The following is a 19,550-nucleotide window of genomic DNA, read 5'->3' as shown; positions in this document are numbered from 1 at the left end:
CATCACCCTCCCTCCCCCACCCATCACCCTCCCCCCACCCATCACCCTCCCCCCACCCATCACCCTCCCCCCACCCATCACCCTCCCTCACCCACCCATCACCCTCCCCCCACCCATCACCCTCCCTCCCCCACCCATCACCCTCCCTCCCCCACCCATCACCTCCCCCCCCACCCCATCTCCCTCCCCCCCCACCCATCACCCTCCCTCACCCACCCATCACCCTCCCCCCACCCATCACCCTCCCTCCCCCACCCATCACCCTCCCCCCACCCATCACCCTCCCTCACCCACCCCGTCTCCCTCCCCCCCCACCCATCACCCTCCCCCCACCCATCACCCTCCCCCACCCATCATCCTCCCTCCCCCACCCCATCACTCTCCCTCCCCCACCCCATCACTCTCCCTCACCCACACCCGTCACTCTCCCCCACCCGTCACCCTCCCCCCACCCCATCACCCTCCCCCCCCCCCACCCGTCACCCTGGCCCTGCCCGCCTCTCCCCCCCCCCCGCCTTTTACACTCCCTCTCCTTCATGTCCGTGATGGGGAAGGGGATTGAAGGATATGGAAACCCTGAGGGAGGGTAAATGCTGACACTGATTGGGTCGAATGGTCTGGTTCTGTTTTGTGACCTCAATGTGTTTCCCTGTCACTGGTGATTGGGATCACAATTGATCAACATGATCACAACTGTGTCACTTTAACATCATCTTAGGACAGTGCACCTCACATCACTATACAGTTATCATTCTTCATGGTACTTATGAAAAGTAAACGATTTCACACCGTTGGGTTACAGAGTAAATACTGATAAAGGCGTCTTGGTGACAGGTATTACCTCTTCATTCGACAGTCCAATCCAGAGGGGGAGTTGGACGCTGTTCACAACCTGCGTGAGGAAGGCCTGATGGTAGGGGTCCACCACAGTGACCAGGGTCTCATTGCGGCTCTCACAGAGCCAGGCGGCTTCCAGCCAAGACAGAGGTTTCTGGATAACTCGGTAGGTGCTGTTCATGTAGCTCAGCTTGGACGTCAAGGAAGGGGGGAACAGGGCAGGTGTTGATGGTAGAGATGGATCTGAATAGGAATGAAGAGAATTAGGGTCAAAGGGAATGTACAAAGGGACTTCTGCCTCTAGAAAGAGACAAAGTCGCACAGTCCCCTTACTGTTGTAAGTAGTGTCCAGTGTTTAACCAGCACCAGAGTTGTATGCCACAGACTGCGGAATCACACATCAGAACAGATACAGCAGTGTAGTGGTTATGTTAATAGACTAATAATGCAGAGAACATGAGCTCAACTCTGACCATGCGTTTTGTGAATTTGAATTCAGTTTAAAAAAGAAAATCTTGAATCAAAGAGCATGGAGCTGTCGGACTGTCACAAAAACCAAACTAGCTCATCAACGTCTTGTAAGGATGGAAACCTGCCATTCTCAGCCGCTCAGTCCAAGGGCAGCTAGGTCAAGCAATAAATGCTGGCTCTGCCAGTTACACCCACATCCGATGAATGAATACATAAACTAACAAAAGTTGATTAACAACTTCCCAGAACAGCCTCAAACTCAAAATGAGCCCTGGTGAAAGAACATTCAGAGCTATTTTTTAAAAATAACTTCTTATTTTTATTGACCCAAGTTTTTAGGAATTTGGCCAGTGTTATGGGATCACATCCTGTAAATTCAATAAGTTTGTTTCCCAGTAAAATTGAAACCCTGGGGTCTCGTATCTGACGTATGGAAATGAGTCGTGCTGGTCGTTACATAAGCTGCTGACAAATCCAACATTCCACCAATCATATTGTAGGAAGAACAACAGGGAGCGCAGAGGCTCCCCATCTGCTTTCTCAAGGGCAGTTAGGGAGCGGTGAACAAAGCAGGTGAACTCTCAAATGAATTGTGCTTATGTGGGCGGGGGGAGGAAGTTGGCGCAATGACGTTGGGACGCATGCCTGACATCATCGTGCGTCATTTTACGCTCGGACATGTCGAGCGCGGGCCCACACACCGAGCGTAATATTCTGCCCACTGTGTCTTTGGGCTTTACCTCTCTAATAATAAAAATCTATATAGTACCAACTTTACCAGTAATATTTAGGAAAAATAAACACACTTTTTTAACTTCTCCTGGCTAGGTGAAACATTTCACCCCCTCTTTTGAATTCAGGCTGGTCTGGTTTATTTAAAAATGCAAATGTTCCCTTCACAACTCACATTCTAAACTTCACCCATGTCTGCCTACTTAACATTTCAAAACTGGCTTAGCTTCTGATACATCAAAACCTTCAGACCAGCTGCCTTTAATTTAATTAAGTCCCCCACCCACCGCCCCCCCCACCCCCCACCAACCACACACACAGGCTCATAGAGACAGATCCCTCTATGGCTCTACCAATAACATTATGAAAATTATTATATCTTCCTGACACTAGTGAAAGTTGATGTGTTGGTTTTAATTTTCCAAAATTCACTAGATTCAGAGAAGGTTCCATTAGATTGGAAAATAGTGAATGTAACTCTTTTATTCAAAAAAGGAGGGAGATAGAAAGCAGGAAACTACAGGCCAGTTGGTTTAACATCTGTCAAAGAGAAAATGTTAGAAGATATTATTAAAGACGTTATAACAGGGCACTTAGATAAATTCAAGTTAATCAGCAGAGTCAACATGGTTTTGTGAAAGGGAAATCGTGTTTAATCAATTTATTAGAATTCTTTGAAGAAGTCACACATACTGTGGATAAAGGGGAACTGGTGGATGTACTGTACTGAGATTTTCAGAAGGCATTTGATAAGGTGCCTCATCAAATGTTATTGCAGAAAATAAAAGCTCATTGTGTAGGGGGTAACATATTGACATGGATAGAAGATTGGCTAGCTAACAGGAAACAGTGAGTAGACATAAATGGGTCATTTTCTGGTTGGCATGATGTAACAAGTGGTGTGACACAGGGATCAGGGCTGGGGCCTCAACTCTTTACAATTTATAAAAATGACTTGGATGAAGGGACTGATGGTAGGGTTGCTAAATTTGCTGATAATACAAAGATAGGTAGGAAAGTAAGTTGTGAGAAGGACATGCTACAAATGGATGTAGATAGATTAAGTAAGTAGGCAAAGGATCTGGCAAATGGAGCATAATGTGGGAAGATGTGAGGTTGCCTATTTTGACAGGACAAATAAAAAAGAAACATATTAGCTAAATGGTGAGAGGCTGCAGGGTTCTGAGATGCAGAGGGATCTGGGTGTCCATGAATTACAAAAGGTTAGTATGCAGGTGCAACAAGTAATTAGCAAAGCTAGTAGAATAGAATGATCTTATTGAATAACAGAGCAAGCTCGAGGGGCTGAGTGGCCTACTCCTGCTCTTAATTCCTACGTTCGTATGAAGTATTAATGGACAGCGGCTCAATAACTCCTCCCGGCCCCACATAAATGGACCCTTTACCCAATTCATGACCCTCCATGGTTGTATCCAGGAATTGTCACACCAGCACCCCTCTCCATTCCTCCCCCACCACCATTTCCTTACCCTGTCTGGCTCACTCTGTATTAGAGCTGCTGGATCCCCCACCCTCTCCGATTGATGAGCACCTTGCAGCTGGAATCCAAATAAGGCCCAGCTGTGAAAATGTTTTGTGTTGCCGGTGGTGGACATTTTAGTCATCGTGCTGGTGGACAGGGTCACTTCAACCCTACAGAGACTTGCATCTACCCTGACACAGATCCTAATTCCAGTTGCTTCACAAGAGGGCTGCATGAGCTACCACATTTCACAAAACAGTGAACTCTTTCTGCTGTCACCTCCATCAGAAGTACAAGAGCAGCAATGTCATCACCTCCCAGCCACACTCCATCCTGACTTGGAAATATATCATCGTTCCTTCACTGTCGCTGGGTCAAAATGCTGGAACTCCTTTCCTAACAGCACTGTGGGTGTACCTACACCGCATGGGCTGCAGAGGTTGAAGAAGGCAGCTCATCACCACCTTCTCAAGGACAATTAGGGATGGGCAATAAACATGAGCGACACCCACATCCTAAAAATAAATTAGATTATAAGTGGGATGCCTAAATCTCAAGATGTTCTCCCTGACTCATTCTTTAATGTGACAGCAGTAGCCAGGATGACGTTTGTCAGCTAACGCTGACACCTAGTGGCAATGCAAGAAATGCTGATCATCAGTGGGGAAAGGCTGATGTCAGTGGCAGCTTTTCATATAAAAATCGTGACCAACTTTGCTTGTTCTGTTCTATTTGTTTGGATGCTCCTATTTGGTATTATGAACAGCTCAAATGCCTGGCTTAATTTTCTCCATCTCAGGTGCATCCTTTTCCAGACTCAGTCTGTCTGCCACATAGGTTACACCACACTGGTTTCTGTGCTGCTCCAATTTACTCATTCTGGCACAGGCAGATTGACCCTGTCTGCTTTCAGAGTTCATTGAAAGTGTTCTTTCTTGCAATGCCACTTGTATCCAGTAGGTGCCTCCTTAATGCACTTCTCCCTTGGGTAACAGATCCTTGGCTTTATGAATAGCGGGATAGTGTGCTAGATCAAGGAGGCTTTTGTAAATCTTCATAAATCACTGGTTAAACTTCAACTGGAGTATTGAGTCAGTGCTGGGCACCACATTTTTGGAAGGCTGTCAAGGCTCTGGAGAGGAGATTTACCAGAATGATTCCTGGGATGATGGACTATGTGGAGAGATTGTATAAACAGGGGTTGTTTTCCTTAGAGCAGAGAAGATACCCAATAGGAGCGTTCAAAATGATGAGGGGTTTTGATCGAGCAAGAGAGAGAAACTATTTCCTCTGGAAAGTGAGTGGGTGAGCAGTGGACATCGATTTCAAATAATTAGCAAAAGAATGAGGGGAAGTTATTTCAGATGGAGCGTTATGATCTGGAGCACACTACCTTGAAAAGGTGGTGGAACCAGATTCCATAGGAACTTCTGGATGTGCGGCTGAAAAGAACTAATTTGCAGGGTTGAGAGGAGAAACCGGGGGCAAGAAAATAAATTGGACAACAGTTTCAATGAGCCGGCTCGGGCAGAACACATTTTAGGAGGAAAAGACATGGTGGGGAAGTATTGTGCCAAAAGGCTGTATAAAAACATAGACACGCACATGAATATTACTCTGAAATTACTGGGCCAATGGCTACACCTAACCTCAGGCTCTCTGTTGATATGTATCTGCGTGAACTAGTCGAGTGTGGAATTGGAATGATTACTCTGTATGGTCTGTAAGTACGTTTCTCACTGTTTGAGGACCTTTGGGAGTAGGTTCTGACCACAGCGGTGATCTGTCTTCTACTTGTTAGCAATCACCTAACTAAACTTCAGGATTCTCTACGGTGCTCTATGGGCTGTTGCCAGGGATGCACTCTGAGATAAACATCAACTGCTGCTGGGGGACCATCAACTTGGTGAAAAACGCTCTTTGGCCTGCCTGAAATTTGCTGGTGTTGCAGACTGTTGCATTCTAAGGTCCAGGGCTATGTGCTGAGGGACTCAGGCGGCTGTCGCAAAGGCTCAAGGGGGAAAGGGCATTGTCTAAATCATAAAACAAATCAGGCAAAGTTAACATGGTTTCAGGAAAGAGAAATCGGTTTGACTAATTTATTAGAGTTCTTTGAGGATGTAACAAGCAGGGTGGGTAAAGGAGAACCAGTGGATGTTGTGGCATTTGAATTTCCAAAAGGCATTTGATAAGGTGCCACATAAAAGGTTACTGCACAAGATACAGCTCATGGTGTTGTGGGCAGCATATTAGCATGGATAGACGGTTGGTTACCTAACAGGAAGCAGACAGTCAGAATAAAGGGTTATTTTCAAGTTGGCAAACTCTAACCAGTGGAGTACTGGGGCATCAACTATTTACAATCTATATTCATGACTTGGATAAAGGGACCGCAGGTGCGGGAGCTAAATTTTCTGATAACAGAAAGGGGTAGGGAAGTAAGTTGTGAAGATGACACCGAGGGCAGAATTTTCCATGCCCACTGGCGTCGGGCGTGTTCGGTGCCCTGAGCAGACAATATGGCGAGAAGGCCAAAAATCGGTTTCACCATGTCGTGAAACCAGTTTGCGACTGTCCGCTCAGCCAGTTGATGGCGCGCGCCGATTCCTCGAGAGACGCGTTAACTAAACCCTGGGGGCTGCAGCCTTCTTGCCTTTCGGGGCCGTGTCTTATTTACAGCAGCCATCGGCTGGAAGTCCAGAGAGGTGTACGCGTGGCTGCACTTTATAAATTTGGCGCCCAGCATGATGAAGCGGCGAGGTGACGGTTTGGTGGGTGAAGTGGAGCCCGCTCGCCATTGAAACGCCGTGTTTCCCAGGAATGCATAATTAACACGGCAGGATTGGGACGATAAGACATGCGAAGCCGCCATTGTGGCCAGTGAGAAAAATGTCATTCTTGCCAGCCGCCCACTACCTGCTTTTATATTCCATTCCCCTTGTGATAAACACCAAGATTCCATTTGCCTTCCCAACCACTAGCAGTTTTTGCATGCTAACTTTTTGTGATTCATGTACAAGAAAACAAAGATCCCTCTGCACTGCAGCCTTCTGTGGTCGCTCTCTATTTAAATAATATTTTGCTTTTCTACTCTTCCTGCCAAAGTGGAATACCTCATGTTTCAGCACATTACACTTCATATGCCAAATTTTTGCCCACTCACTTGTCTCTTTGCAGACTTTCTGGGTGGAATCATCCCAGATTTGCACTTATCTAGCCTTCTCTCGTACTCCAATTTTTTGCTGCAGCTATATAGGGCCTTAGTGGGACTACATCTGGAATACTGAGTACAGTTTTGGTCATCGTACTTAAGGAAGGATACACTTGGAAGCAGTTCAGAGATGGTTCACTAGGCTGGTTGCTGGGATTAGAGGTTTGTTTTATGAGGAAAGGTTGAGCAGATTGGACCTTTACTCATTGGCTTTTAGAAGAAATAGAGGTAAACTTACTGAAACCTACTGATTCTGAGAGGACCTGACAGGGTGGATATAGGGAGGATATAGAGAAAGGTGGAAAGAAAAATTACATGGGGAGGGCCCACCACCCGTGGTTAACTAAAACAGTTAAAGACAGCATCAAACTTAAAGCAAAAGCATGTAATTGCGCAAAGATGGGTGGCAGGTCAAAAGATTGGAAAGAATATAAAGAACAGCAAAGAATGACAAAGAGATTAATAAGGAGGGAAAAATTAGACTACAAGAGAAAGCTGGCTAGTAAGATAAAAATGAATAGTAAGAGTTTCTATAGATATTTAAATAAGAAAAGAGTTAACAAAGTGAGCATTGGTCCTATAGAAAGTGCATCTAGGGAATTGATAATGGAAAGTAGGAAGATGGCGGATGAATTAAACAGATGTTTTGCTTCAATACAAGTAACATCCTGGAAACAACTATAAATCAGGAAATGGAAGGGAACGTGGAACTCAGGAAAATTACAGTCACCAGGGAAGTGGTATTGAGCAAGTTGTTGGGCCTGTAGGCTGACAAATCCTCAGGTCCGGATAGACTTCACCCTCAGGTCTTGAAAGAAGTGGCCGGTGTGATGTTTGATGCACTGGTTTTAATTTTCCAAAATTCTCAAGATTCAGGGAAGGTTCCAATAGATTAGAAAATAGCAAATGTAACTCTTTATTCAAAGAGGGAGGGAGACAGAAAGCAGGAAATTACAGGCCAGTGGTTTAACATCTGTCATAGGGAAAATGTTAGAAGCTATTGTTAAAGATGTTATAGCAGGGCACTTAGAAAAATTCAAGGCAATCAGGCAGAATCAACATGGTGTTTTGAAAGCGAAATCATGTTTAAATAATTTATTGGAGTTCTTTGAAGGAATCACAAGAACTGTGGATAAAGGGGAACCGGTGGATGTACTGTACTTAGGTTTCCAGGAGGCATTTGATAAGGTGTCTCATCAAATCTTATTGCAGAAAATAAAAGCTCATGGTGTAGAGGGTAACATATTGGCATGGATAGAAGATTGGCTGGCTAACAGGAAGCAGAGAGTTGGCATAACTGGATCTTTTTCTGGTTGGCAGGATGTGACAAGTGGTGTGCTACAGGGATCAATGCTGGGGCCTAACTTTTTGCAATTTGTATAAATGACGTGGACGAAGAGACTAAAGAAATGGTTGTGAAATTTTGCTGACAACACAAAAATAAGTGGGAAAGTAAATTGTGAAGAAGACATAAGGGACACAAAAAGACATAGGTTAAGTGAGTGGGCAAAGATCTGGTAAATGGAGTACAATGTGGGAAAATGGGAAATTGTCCATTTTGGAAGGAAAAATAAAAAAGCTTATTATCTAAATGGTGAGAGATTGCAGAGCTCTGAGATTCAGAGGGATCTGTGTGTCTTAGTGCATGAATCACAAAAGGTTAGTATGCAGGTACAGCAGGTAATTAGGAAAGTTAATAGAATGTTATCATTTATTGTGAGGGGAATTGAATACAAAAGTAGGGAGGTTATGCTTCAGTTGTACAGGGCACTGGTGAGAGACCACATCTAGAGTATTGTGTGCAGTACTGGTGTCCTTATTTAATGAAAGATGTAAATGCATTAGAAGCAGTTTAGAGAAAGTTTTCCAGACTAATACCAGGAATGAGCGGGTTGTCTTAAGAGGAAAGGCTGGACAGGTGAGGCTTGTATCCACTGGAGTTTCGAAGAGTAAGACGCCACTTGGCTGAAACCTTTAAGATCCTGAGGGGTCTTGACAGGGTGGATGTGGAGAGGATGTTTCCTCTTGTGGGAGAATCTAGAACTAGGGGTCACTGTTTAAAAATAAGGGGTCGCTCATTTAAGACGGAGATGAGAAGAAATTTATTCTCTCTGAGGATCGTGAGTCTTTGGAACTCTCTTCCTCAAAAGGTGGTGGAAGCAGAGTCTTTGAATATTTTTAAGACAGAGCTAGATGGATTCGTGATTAACAAGGAGGTGAAAGGTTATTGGGGGTAGGCAGGAATGTGGGGTTGAGGTTACGTTCAGATCAGCCATGATCTTATTGAATGGCGGAGCAGGCTCGAGGGGCTGAGTGGCCTACTCTTGCTCCTAATTCGTATGTTCGTATGTATGTAGGCTCATATGTACATATGTTTGTATGTAGGATGTTTCTTCTTTTAGGGAGTCTAGGACTAGGAGGCACATTTTACAAATAAGGGGTCTCCCATTTAAGATGGAGATGAGGAGGAATTTCTTCTCTCAGAGGGTCGCTGATCTTTAGAATTCTCTGCCCCATTGAGTAGTGGAGGCTGGGTCACTGAAATATATTCAAGGCTGAGTTGGACCTGATATTTGATAGACAAGGAGTCAAGGATTATGGGGGCCAGACAGGAAAGTGGATTTAAGGCCACAATCAAATCAGACATGATCTTATTGGATGGCAGAGCAAGTTCGAAGGGCCGAATGGCCTATTCCTGCTTCTATTTCTTATGATCTAAGGCCTTCCCACCATAATAAACTGAGGGGCTGGAACCTGTGGAAAACTACTCAGGCTGTATGCACCAGAGAATGTTTGACATCGGATGTAAATGTGCATTTTAAATATAATCAGTAATGATAAGTGTAGTGAGGCACCTCATGAACAACACTGAAAGAAACTAATCTGTATTGTACCACAGTATATGGTAAAGTCAATCCTGAACTGTTATGTAACAAACCATTGCAAATTTTATGAATAAAGTATACTTTTCTAAAAAATATGAAAATTCTTCACACAGACATGCAAGGCTATGGAATTCATTTCCAAGGGTTAGTGGCTGAGCTGGGGGCAATGCCAACTTTTAAGGTTGGATGGGTGGAATTTCTATGTAAAAATCCTGACACAACAACTGTCGGCCCAAAATGATGTAACATCCCATCTCTCCAGGGCAGAGGTACGGAATCAAGTGATCTGCTAATATCAGAGAGAGATACCCACTTGAGGAGTAAGGGTGTTGAGGGGAATGGAGAGGGGACATGAATTGGGATTAATTAGAAAGGACTGTAAAAGCAAAACAGTGGATCATGTTCGATGGATGTCCTATTCTTGGGTTTCTCTGCTAGAGTTTAACAGGACCATACCTTTGTTTCTCTGACAGATGTAACCATTTCTATCACCCGTGCAGCTCCTGTCATCCCAGCGTCCAGTGAACTGTGGGTGTAAGGCATGCCAGATCACTGCACAGTTTACCTGAAAAGACAATACAGCAGCTTAGTCCTCGTGTTAAACTCAGTCAGATACAGAGCCATCATCTCTCTAGGCAGGAGACCCAGTCACCAGATAGCAGCTCAGTCAGCAGTGACTGGCCAATTACTGGCTGCACAAGTATAACTGACCTTGGCCAGACCTCAAGGGCACTGATGGGTCAATAATGGATACCCTGAAAGCCTACCTGACGAAGAGTGGCTTTGACCTCAACAGCTGGGAGGAGAGTGCACTGACCACCCGCTGGAGAGCCCTACTTTACCAGGGCGTAACTGGCTTTGAAGTAGGATGATGATGACAAAGGACGAAGACGTGAAAGTGAGAAGGAAGCTCATGAAGACCCGCAAGCCCTCATCGACCACAGACTGGCCAACTGACTAACTAATAACCGAGTGTCGATGTGGAATGTGGATTTTAAATATGGATTTCTTCCCCCCGATAATGCTGTTTCTCCCTTAGCCTTTTACATTTCCTTTTCTACCTCTTTTACCTCGCACTGACTACAGCCTCTCTCTCTCATTTCTCCCCCTGTCTTTCTCTCCCTCTCTCCATTCTAGGGCTCTGTGGCAAGCATCCTCCTCCCTTCGAGTGACTGCCAGAAGAAGATGGAATGCAACAAGCATGTGTTGAAAACAATAATAAATTTATCTGCATCAGCCATGGCTCAGGAGGTAGTGCTCTTGCCTTCAAGCCAAAGGTTGTGGGTTCAAGTCCCACTCCAGGGACTTGAGTACATAATCCAGGCTGATACTTTAGTGCAGCAGTGGAGGAGAGAGCTGCTCTGTTAGAGGTGTTGTCTCTCGGATGAGACATTAAGACAAGCCCCATCTACCCTCTCACGTGGATGTGAAAAATCTCACAATATTATTTTGAGGAACAGCAGAGATTCTCCAGACAAATCAATCCTTCGGCCAATCTGATTCTGAGACCTGGCTGTGTGCAAATTGGTTATCGCATTACCTACATTACAACCGGGACCATCACTCATTAAGGTATTTAATTAGCTGTGAGATGCTTTGGGATGTCTTGAGGTTGTGAAAGGAACTATATAAATGCAAGTTCTCCTCTTTAATAGCAACATAATCTTCCATTTCCTCCTTGATAACTTTTCAATTTGAATTCAAGCTTGTTTCCTTTAAACTGAGTCCTTTGTCCTTACTATCCCCCTCTACATTTGTCTACCTCTGCTTTGACCATTCAGTACCTTTCAACATCTCATAGCAGTTCTGCCTGCCCACTGGGTCATGCCCTCACACATGCAGGCACAGCACCACGGTATTTCCAAAGTGGGAAGAGGGCCAGTCTCAAGAGCAGCGAGGGGCAACTTGGGGACCTCTCAGCAGTGCCCATGCAGGTTCATCAGGAAGACAAATTCTTCCATTTAATTGAGTGAATTAGGAACAGCATTTGCAAAAGGAGCTCAGGGAAGGAGGGGGTTGAGTGGGGTTGGGGGTGGGGGAATGCTTTCAAGACCTGCAGGGGTGGGTGAATGTGGGAATCCCTGGTATCCAGTCACCTGACGACATCATTCGCTCATCGTCCAAACAGCACCAGGCCAAGAGGGGCAACTCACCACTTCACTGTCTGCAGATGAAGTGTGCTGGCCTGAAGGTTCCCCCGGAGCCCAGTTGACATATTTCAGTGGTTCCTTTTGCAGCCACTGGAAGTCCTTGTCTGTGTCATGCAACCCGATCCAGAGGTCGAAGGTGATGTTTGGAAGAATGGCTGTGATAAAAGCTGATGTGGAAAACACATATAGATCAGGTGGTGCAATAAGCGGCTGGTAACAGTGCTGAATCCCAGAGGTGGACACAGTGAAGGAGCTCCCCAGTACTACTGATGAAATGAGGGTAATTTTGACTTTGAGTGTATAATGGACAACAGCAAATCAGCAATCTGTTTATCGCCTCTCTTAAATTTTATTTCTGTTGAAGTCAAAATTACCCCCAATTACAGCAATCAGTTGGCAGCCTGGGAATCAGATGTAGTGAAATCTGATTTACACTTTGCACAGTTCCACTCACTTTCATGAAATAATCATTGAGATTACCTTGGCCGATCCTGACCTCCTAAGCACAATGCTTTCCTTGATCACAGAGCAGTGAACAGTTCCCCAGGTGGTTTCTGCGGTCTGAAGAGAACCTACTGGTTACTCTGTGAGATTGTGGAGAGGGACTCCACCTCCCACTCTCACTCCCTGTTCTAATTGGGCAGCTCAGTCATGGGGGCTGGGTGCCTGAGTAACTCTGCGATTCAAACACTGGCCACACGTAGGTTGCCAACCCTCCAGAATTGGTCTGGAGCCTCCAGAAATTGAAGATCAGTCTCCTGGACAGTGTGCAATCCTTGAGAAAAATCATCAGGACATTAAAAAAGATTTTTTTTTTGTCATTTTCTTTCAATATTTCTCTCTATCAGATATAAAAATAATGAAAATGGGAAATAAAAAAAGGTTGTTTGGCTGATAGTCAAACATCATCCAATTGGGTAATGAGTCTTTTTGATTTCCAATTGGTGGTAGGAAGGCAGTACATCACAAGGATGTGTTGCCCTATGAGTAGCTGGAGTATGGGGGCAGATCATGTGGCGAGGCCTCCAGGAATACATTTAATCACAGTTGGCAGCCCTAGTCACCCGGCTGTAATCCCTCTCCGATGTGAGCAATCCAGCACCTACTTACAGTCTTTATAGTCTTTACTAACAGCTTTAAAGCAGGTTTCAGGGGTCACTACGGCATATTAGCTGGTGCCACAAATCATTGGTGTGTATGTTCTTGGTTCTGTGTGCCATTGTGTGTGTGTGTGCAAATTCATGGGTTGTGTACACATGTACACATCCCTGTCTATACGCGTGTATTTCTATTTATCCATGTGTAACCACATACACCTACGTGTGCATGTTCACAGATTTGTGCGGTCTGTATTTGTGCGGTCTGTATCCGTGCGGTCTGTATTGTGTGGTCTGTATCTGTGCGGTCTGTATCTGTGCGGTCTGTATTTGTGTGGTCTGTATCCGTGCGGTCTGTATCTGTGCGGTCTGTATCCGTGCGGTCTGTATTTGTGTGGTCTGAATTTGTGTGCTTGTATGCCTGTATCGTGTGCATATTAACACAAGTGTTTATGTGAATGTGTGCTGTGTTTGTGACATCATGTGTCCATGTGCATGTTTGCATGTTAAACACTTGCTCATGAGCACAGCTTGTGTGCACATGTTAACATGTTTGTGTCCATGTGTGTATGTCTTTGTGTACATGTTTGAGTGTGTTCATACCTCTCTTATTCCAAATACAGTCTCTAATGCTGAAGCTCCTCACTGACCTATCTCAGAGGTAGGGTGCAGTGAATGGGCGGAATGGGGACAACTGACCAAAATCAGAGGCAATTAATTGAGAAAACCTATTAAGGTCGGCAAAATTAAACTCAAGACAGAAGCAAATGATGAATTGGAGTCTTGGTGCTGAAATATGAATGGACAAAGACCATCAGCAATTGATACCTTGCTCATTGAGATTAGAGATTGTTGCTAGCAGCCCTCCTGCTCTCTCACAAGCAGCCTTTCCTTCAATCCAGTTAACACGATCCACTTTAGAATATCCATGTACCTGGAAACACTGCAGGGCAAAGAAAGAGAGGAGTTAGGAGAGACTGAATGAGAGAGGTGCAGAGAATGAGAGGGGAGAGTTAGAAAGCAAGAATAAAGGACGTGTGCTGATTCCTAACCTTGTGCTCTTCCTTCTGAGACCAGCGTGACGCAGTGGAGTGATTCACAAGCCAATTAACTGTCTGACAGGGCACAATGCAAACACTCCTTCCAGACCTGTAATCATCCTTCATTATACCAGTCGACAGGGTGGTTAGTCCTATACAGCAGGTGGGTTTCCAGGGCAGATGAGGGAGAATGGTGGAGGGTGCAGAGAATGAGGGAGGAGAGAGAGAGAGGGAACTAGAAGGAAAAGCTGAGAATTGGGAGCCTGGTGTAAGTGAGAGGGGGGCAGTGCAGAGACTAAGGGGAGAGCACAAGGGGGAAATGTAGCAAAGGTAAGGGTAAGGGAAGAGAGACATAGATGGCAAACACAGTTTGCATCTTATTTTATCTCTTTACTGCCGGCATCTTTCTCTTCTCTAAAGGCATCATTTGTTACTAGGCTACTGGCAATGGGTGACTGTCCAAGTGATCACTGTCCAACTATTAGCCTTGGAAGTGCCCCTTAGGAAGCTATTCCATTAGACAGGGCACATCAACAACTCAGCACGAGCAGTCGGACATTGATCAGGAGCAGTGAGCCTCCCAATAATCCGGGGCATTGAACTCAGCTGGTCCTCTTACCAGCACTCTGATTAAAATCAATCAATTCAGCAAAGAATGAAGGGTCAAACCTGGTTCAGCCAGGCCAATCCAGGAGACCTCTGGTGCAGGGTCTGGTGTTTACAGGTATCCCAGAGCAGATACGTGATGGGGAAGGGCTACACAGAGCAATTTGCCTGTCTCCTGCTAATGTGATGAAACGCAAATATTTATCCTAATCCGAAGTCAGGAACTCCAGTTTCCGATGAGCCTCAGTTCTTTTGTGCATGCGCTGGCCAGAAAATGGCCGCACATGCGCAGTTTGTTTATTTTACCTTCTTCAGGCCAGGAAGCGGGTCCTGTGTGCCTGTGCAGAAGCAAGGAAGGGCAAATGGAGTAAAATGCAGGTTGGATGGCATTACCAAGTAGGAGTCCCAGGGAGCAGGACATGGGAAGGGGACAGAGAGAAGGTCCTAAACCAGGGAGGGGGGGACAGGGAGAGGTCCCAGGAGGAAGTCCCAGGTATGGGACAAAGACAGGGATCAGAAATAGATCCCATTAAGTTAAACTAAAGAAAGGAGCAGAGAACTGGGCTCCCAATTAAAGAAAGAACTGCAGTGGGCAGACCTGAAGTGAAGTGGGCTTGAGAGAAGCCCTGAAGATCCAAGAAGGCAGTCAAAGGTTGTTGACTCCATGCTGCAGGGCAAAGGTGCCTCTTTTGAAGCAGTGGAGTTCTGCTTAGCATGGCTGAAGATCTGAAATTGTGCTTAGAAGGCGAAGCTTGAGTGCACTTGGAAATCCAGGGGAAAGGAATCTCAGAGGGCGGGACTGAAACCCTGCGAGGCCATTGTTGAAACTGCCCAAATAGGACCCTCATGAGAAAGATGAAGTTTCAGTGAGTTTGGTTGGTTCACAAACATCTGGGTGGGCTGTTGAGAAATCCATGGAATCTGCTTTGGTTGCATCTGCCATTTATTGTTCGGTGTGTGTCAGACTGAGAAGACAGGGGTTTTGAGCGCTCAGAGAAGAAAAACTGCAAGTAAATTGGGACAGTAGCTAACTGAAAAATCAGTTATAGGACTCAGTAAAGTGATCAGTTTAGCAGAAGTGCTACTGGAAGACTGAGGAACACATTTGTTTACTCTGAAGTTTAAGAAACAGCGAGTTTAGAATGCGGTTTATGGTTGTCTTGGGGAGAGATACGAGTTGGGTGAGAAACATCAAGTGAATGTTCAGTAATTCATTGGAAGGAAACTGACTACAACTGGGCCTGTCCCAAGAGAGAAACCTTTGTGTCAAGCTAGTGGTAACTCTTCCGTGGTTTCTGTGTTTGTAAAGATATTTCTGGGGTAAATGAATTGTAGGAATTTGAAACGTCTTCTTGTGTTTGTATTCAGATTTTTACAACCTTTTTGTCTTGTGTGATACTGTTCACCTTTCTTGTTTCAATAAATATTTTATTCTTTGTATTAAAAGTTCATCAGCAGACTCCTGTGAATTTGTTCAGTAACTTACCTCAGTTTCTAAACAAAAGTTAGGATCTATCAAGCCAGGTTTCACTCTGGGATCTGACTTGTCCAGTATTAACATCAGCTGGGATCATAACACTAAAAATCAAAATGTACACTGAAACTAATATAAAAGAGAAAATGCTCAGTAGGTCAGTCAACATCATTCAGCATTACCATTTCCAAACACTGTCCTTTCAATCCCTCTCCCATGTTGAAACCCCTTCCCTCAGATCCACCCACTGAACTGTGAGGATGGCTTAGTGTTTCTAGGTCACTGCTGTCAGTAAAGATTAATCTTCAGACACTGCTGCAAACAAACTAGGAGAAAAATTCACAGCGGGCATTAAAGAAAATGTTTTTAAAACACGTTCTCTGAACAGTTTTCTAAAACAATTGGAGATGGGTAAAAAAGCTGTTTTGTGGCAGTCAAGATTCATCCAATCAGGTACTGGAGAATATGTTTGCTTTCTAATAGGAAGGCAGGACATCAGGGGGGTGGGGATGGAAGATGACCAATAGTTAGAGTGCCAGGGGAGGGGCCCTGGGAAATGGGAGGTTATGTGACAGAACCTCCAGGGATATATCCCAGCACATTTGGCAGCTGGAGGTAGCAGTCAGGCTAAAGGTGATGACCCACCCTCCCGGAAGAGGATTCTGACACAGGATAATGACCTGGGCAGGTAAGAACGCCTTTTGTTACAGACACAATGCAATACCAGTCGGTTACAGAGTGGCAAATATAAACATGAGCTGTGGGAAATTAAGCACTGCTGGATCTGAAACAATTGGAGTTGAATAATCTTGCACTGGGGAGTCAGCAGGAGGAGAATGGGTTGCCTCACTCGCTACCTTACTTAAACCAATAATAAAACAGAAAATGGTGGAAACACTCAGCAGGTCATTCACCTGAAACATTAACCCTCTTTCTCTCTCCACAGGTACTGCCAGAAATGCTGAGGACTTGCAGCATTTTGTTTTTATTTCAGGTTTCCAGCATTTGCAGTATTTCGCTTTGTTAATGCCTTATTTTAAAATGCAGATGAACTTGAATCTGTAGGTAGGGCGTTCCACCCTGACACTAACAGAGAACCGTTTCTCCCCATCAGAACATAAGGCCTTAATCATCCTTTCGGGGAGATACTGGTGGAGTGATAACGTTACTGGGCTTGTAATGGAGAGGACCAGGCTGTTACCCTGGGCACATGGGTTCAAATCTCACCATGGCAGCTAGTTCAAAATTCATATTAACAAAATCTGCAATACAAAGCTAGTCTCAGTAATAATGACCATTAAACCATTGTTGCAAAATCTAGTTCACTAATGCCTCTTCAGGAAAGGAAATCTGCTGCCCTTACCTGGTCTGGCCTACATGTGACTCCAGACCCACAGCAATGTGGTTGACTCTTAAATGTCCTCTGAAATGGCCTAGCAAGCCACTCAGTTCAAGAGCAACTAGGGATGGGCAACAATCACTGACCTTGCCAGCGATGCCCACATCCCATGAAAGAATAAAGAAAAAACAATCCACCACAGTATCCTAACACATACTGACTGATGCAAAACACCACATGATTAGACCAAGTGCTGAGTGGATATGAAGATTTATTACAGAGTTTACGATGCTCCTGGGGTCAGTACATTCAATATGTCATAAAAACAAAAGAACTGGTCCTGTATTTGACAATAATACCTTGTTTACAAATGGGGTCCATCCCCTTGGACAACCCCCAGAATGTGCAGATGGCGGAGGAGGTAAAGGGGGCTTCACCACAGAGCTGTTTGTCCGTTTACATATGTACTGCAGGCCATTCAGGCATCTCTGGTCACCCCACACCTCTGTAATGAGAATGGAAACACGTGTGTGTGAGAGAGATGGAATGAAAGTGAGAGAAACAATAAAAGGACTGAGAAAGGATAAGAGCAAGAGGAAAGTGAGGGAGAGAATGAGTGAGAACAAATGAGAGTGAGAGCGCATGAGTGAGAAAGAGAGGAAAGAATCACAGAATCTTACAGCACAGATGGAGGCCATTTGGTCCATTGTGTCTGTGCTGATCCTTTGAAAGAGTTAGCTAATTAGTCCCGCTGGAGAAAATTAAAGTAAGACAGGATGAGAGATTTGAAAGAAAATGAATGAGTGCGAGACCATGAGCGAGATTGAATGAGGAAACATGAGAAACTGAGAGACAGCATCTTATTTACTCAGTTTCAAACCACAAATCAAATTAAAATAAGGAAAGTTGAAGCATAAATGTTTTAAAAGGCTGGTATTGTTTTTAACTGGTTTAAAGGGCCAATGGAAATTATTTGACAATCTTATTGAGTTTATAAATTCACAGGATACGAGCACAATGGATATTTTGTGTCTTTGTTATATGACCATCTAACTCTTATCACACTTCCCAACCTTAAGAAAAAGATGCCAAATATTCCTTCAGGAAGAGGGTGTCCCTTTGAGGTGAATAGGGAATTTCCTGTAAAATTACAAGGTAAGGCCATTGTTTCTCAGTGCTGCTCACATCAATCACTGCCTTGGAGTTTGATATTAAAAGGGCAGTAAATTATGAAACCGGTGATTGTAACTCTTGTGGTAACTTATTTGTCATCTCCAATTTACCACACACTGTGAAAAACAACTGACTCCTCATTAACATCAACTAATGCCTTTGTAATTGATCCATTTCCACTGGGTGAAATTAATAGATTATGGTGTCCATTGCTGTCCAGTTGAATTGAGAGTTCTTTCCTCCCTGGTAGGATTGAGGAACTTCAATTTTGTGGGGAGACTGGAGAAGCTGGAGTTGACCTCCTTACAGCAGAGAAGGTTAAAAAGAGACTTAATAGAGGCGGTCCAAATCACGACTGGTTTTGATAGACTAAACAAGGAGAAATGGCAGTGACAAAGGGGGTCAGTAAACAGAGGACAAACTTAAGGTGATTGCCAAAGGAACCAGAGGCGGCATGAGGAAACGTCTTATAGACAGCGGGTTATTGTGATCTCGAACGCGCTGCCTGAAAGGGTGGAGGGAGCAGATTCAATAGTAACTTTAAAAAGAAAATTGAATAAATATTTGATGGAAAAACAAAGTGCAGGGCCATGGAGAAAGAGCAGGGAGTAGGATTAATTGGATAGCCTATCTATCAAAGAGCTGACACAGGCAAGATGGGCTGAATAGCCTTCTTCTGTGTTGTAACATTAAATGATGGTGAAATGATTACTTCAGTTAAGCTGATTACCTGGTCATAATCGCAATATTGTTTGTGGGAACTTACTCTGCACAAATTGGCTTTGCATTTCCTACACTGCATGAGCGATTGCACCTCTAAACTGCTTTATTAACTATAAAGTGCTTTGGGATGTGCTATATAAATGCAAGTTCCTTCTTTCTTACTCATGATGATCTTCTGCACAGTGCAGGAGATGGAGAGACTAGGTGTGAGTGAACTCTGCATTAACTTGTTCATCATTACTCAAACTAATCATCCATTGGGCTTTGACCACCGGTCTGGGTCAAGCTGGACAGGAGAAGGGAGCAGTGGGGTCCCAAGCTGATGCTAG

The 19,550-nt window shown here is 44.5% G+C and overlaps 1 protein-coding gene across 3 annotated transcripts in view; it reads right to left on the bottom strand.

Moving 5' to 3' along the window:
• The window catches only part of mrc2 (mannose receptor, C type 2), a 263,455-nt gene that overhangs the window by 25,463 nt on the left and 218,442 nt on the right, over positions 1 to 19,550 (bottom strand). For all 3 annotated transcript variants that reach the window (XM_041173462.1, XM_041173463.1, XM_041173464.1), the window contains 5 exons: positions 17,685 to 17,830; positions 13,695 to 13,809; positions 11,773 to 11,936; positions 10,076 to 10,184; positions 842 to 1,080 (listed from right to left, as the gene is read on the bottom strand). In XM_041173462.1, the coding sequence (XP_041029396.1) occupies positions 842 to 1,080; positions 10,076 to 10,184; positions 11,773 to 11,936; positions 13,695 to 13,809; positions 17,685 to 17,830 (773 nt within the window). The remainder of the gene's footprint in view (positions 1 to 841; positions 1,081 to 10,075; positions 10,185 to 11,772; positions 11,937 to 13,694; positions 13,810 to 17,684; positions 17,831 to 19,550) is intronic.

The sequence above is a fragment of the Carcharodon carcharias genome, chromosome 23 (genome assembly GCF_017639515.1).
Source record: "Carcharodon carcharias isolate sCarCar2 chromosome 23, sCarCar2.pri, whole genome shotgun sequence".
NCBI lineage: Eukaryota > Metazoa > Chordata > Chondrichthyes > Lamniformes > Lamnidae > Carcharodon > Carcharodon carcharias.
Note: the sequence above shows the minus strand (reverse complement) of the source record. Positions and strands in the feature narration are given on the sequence as shown.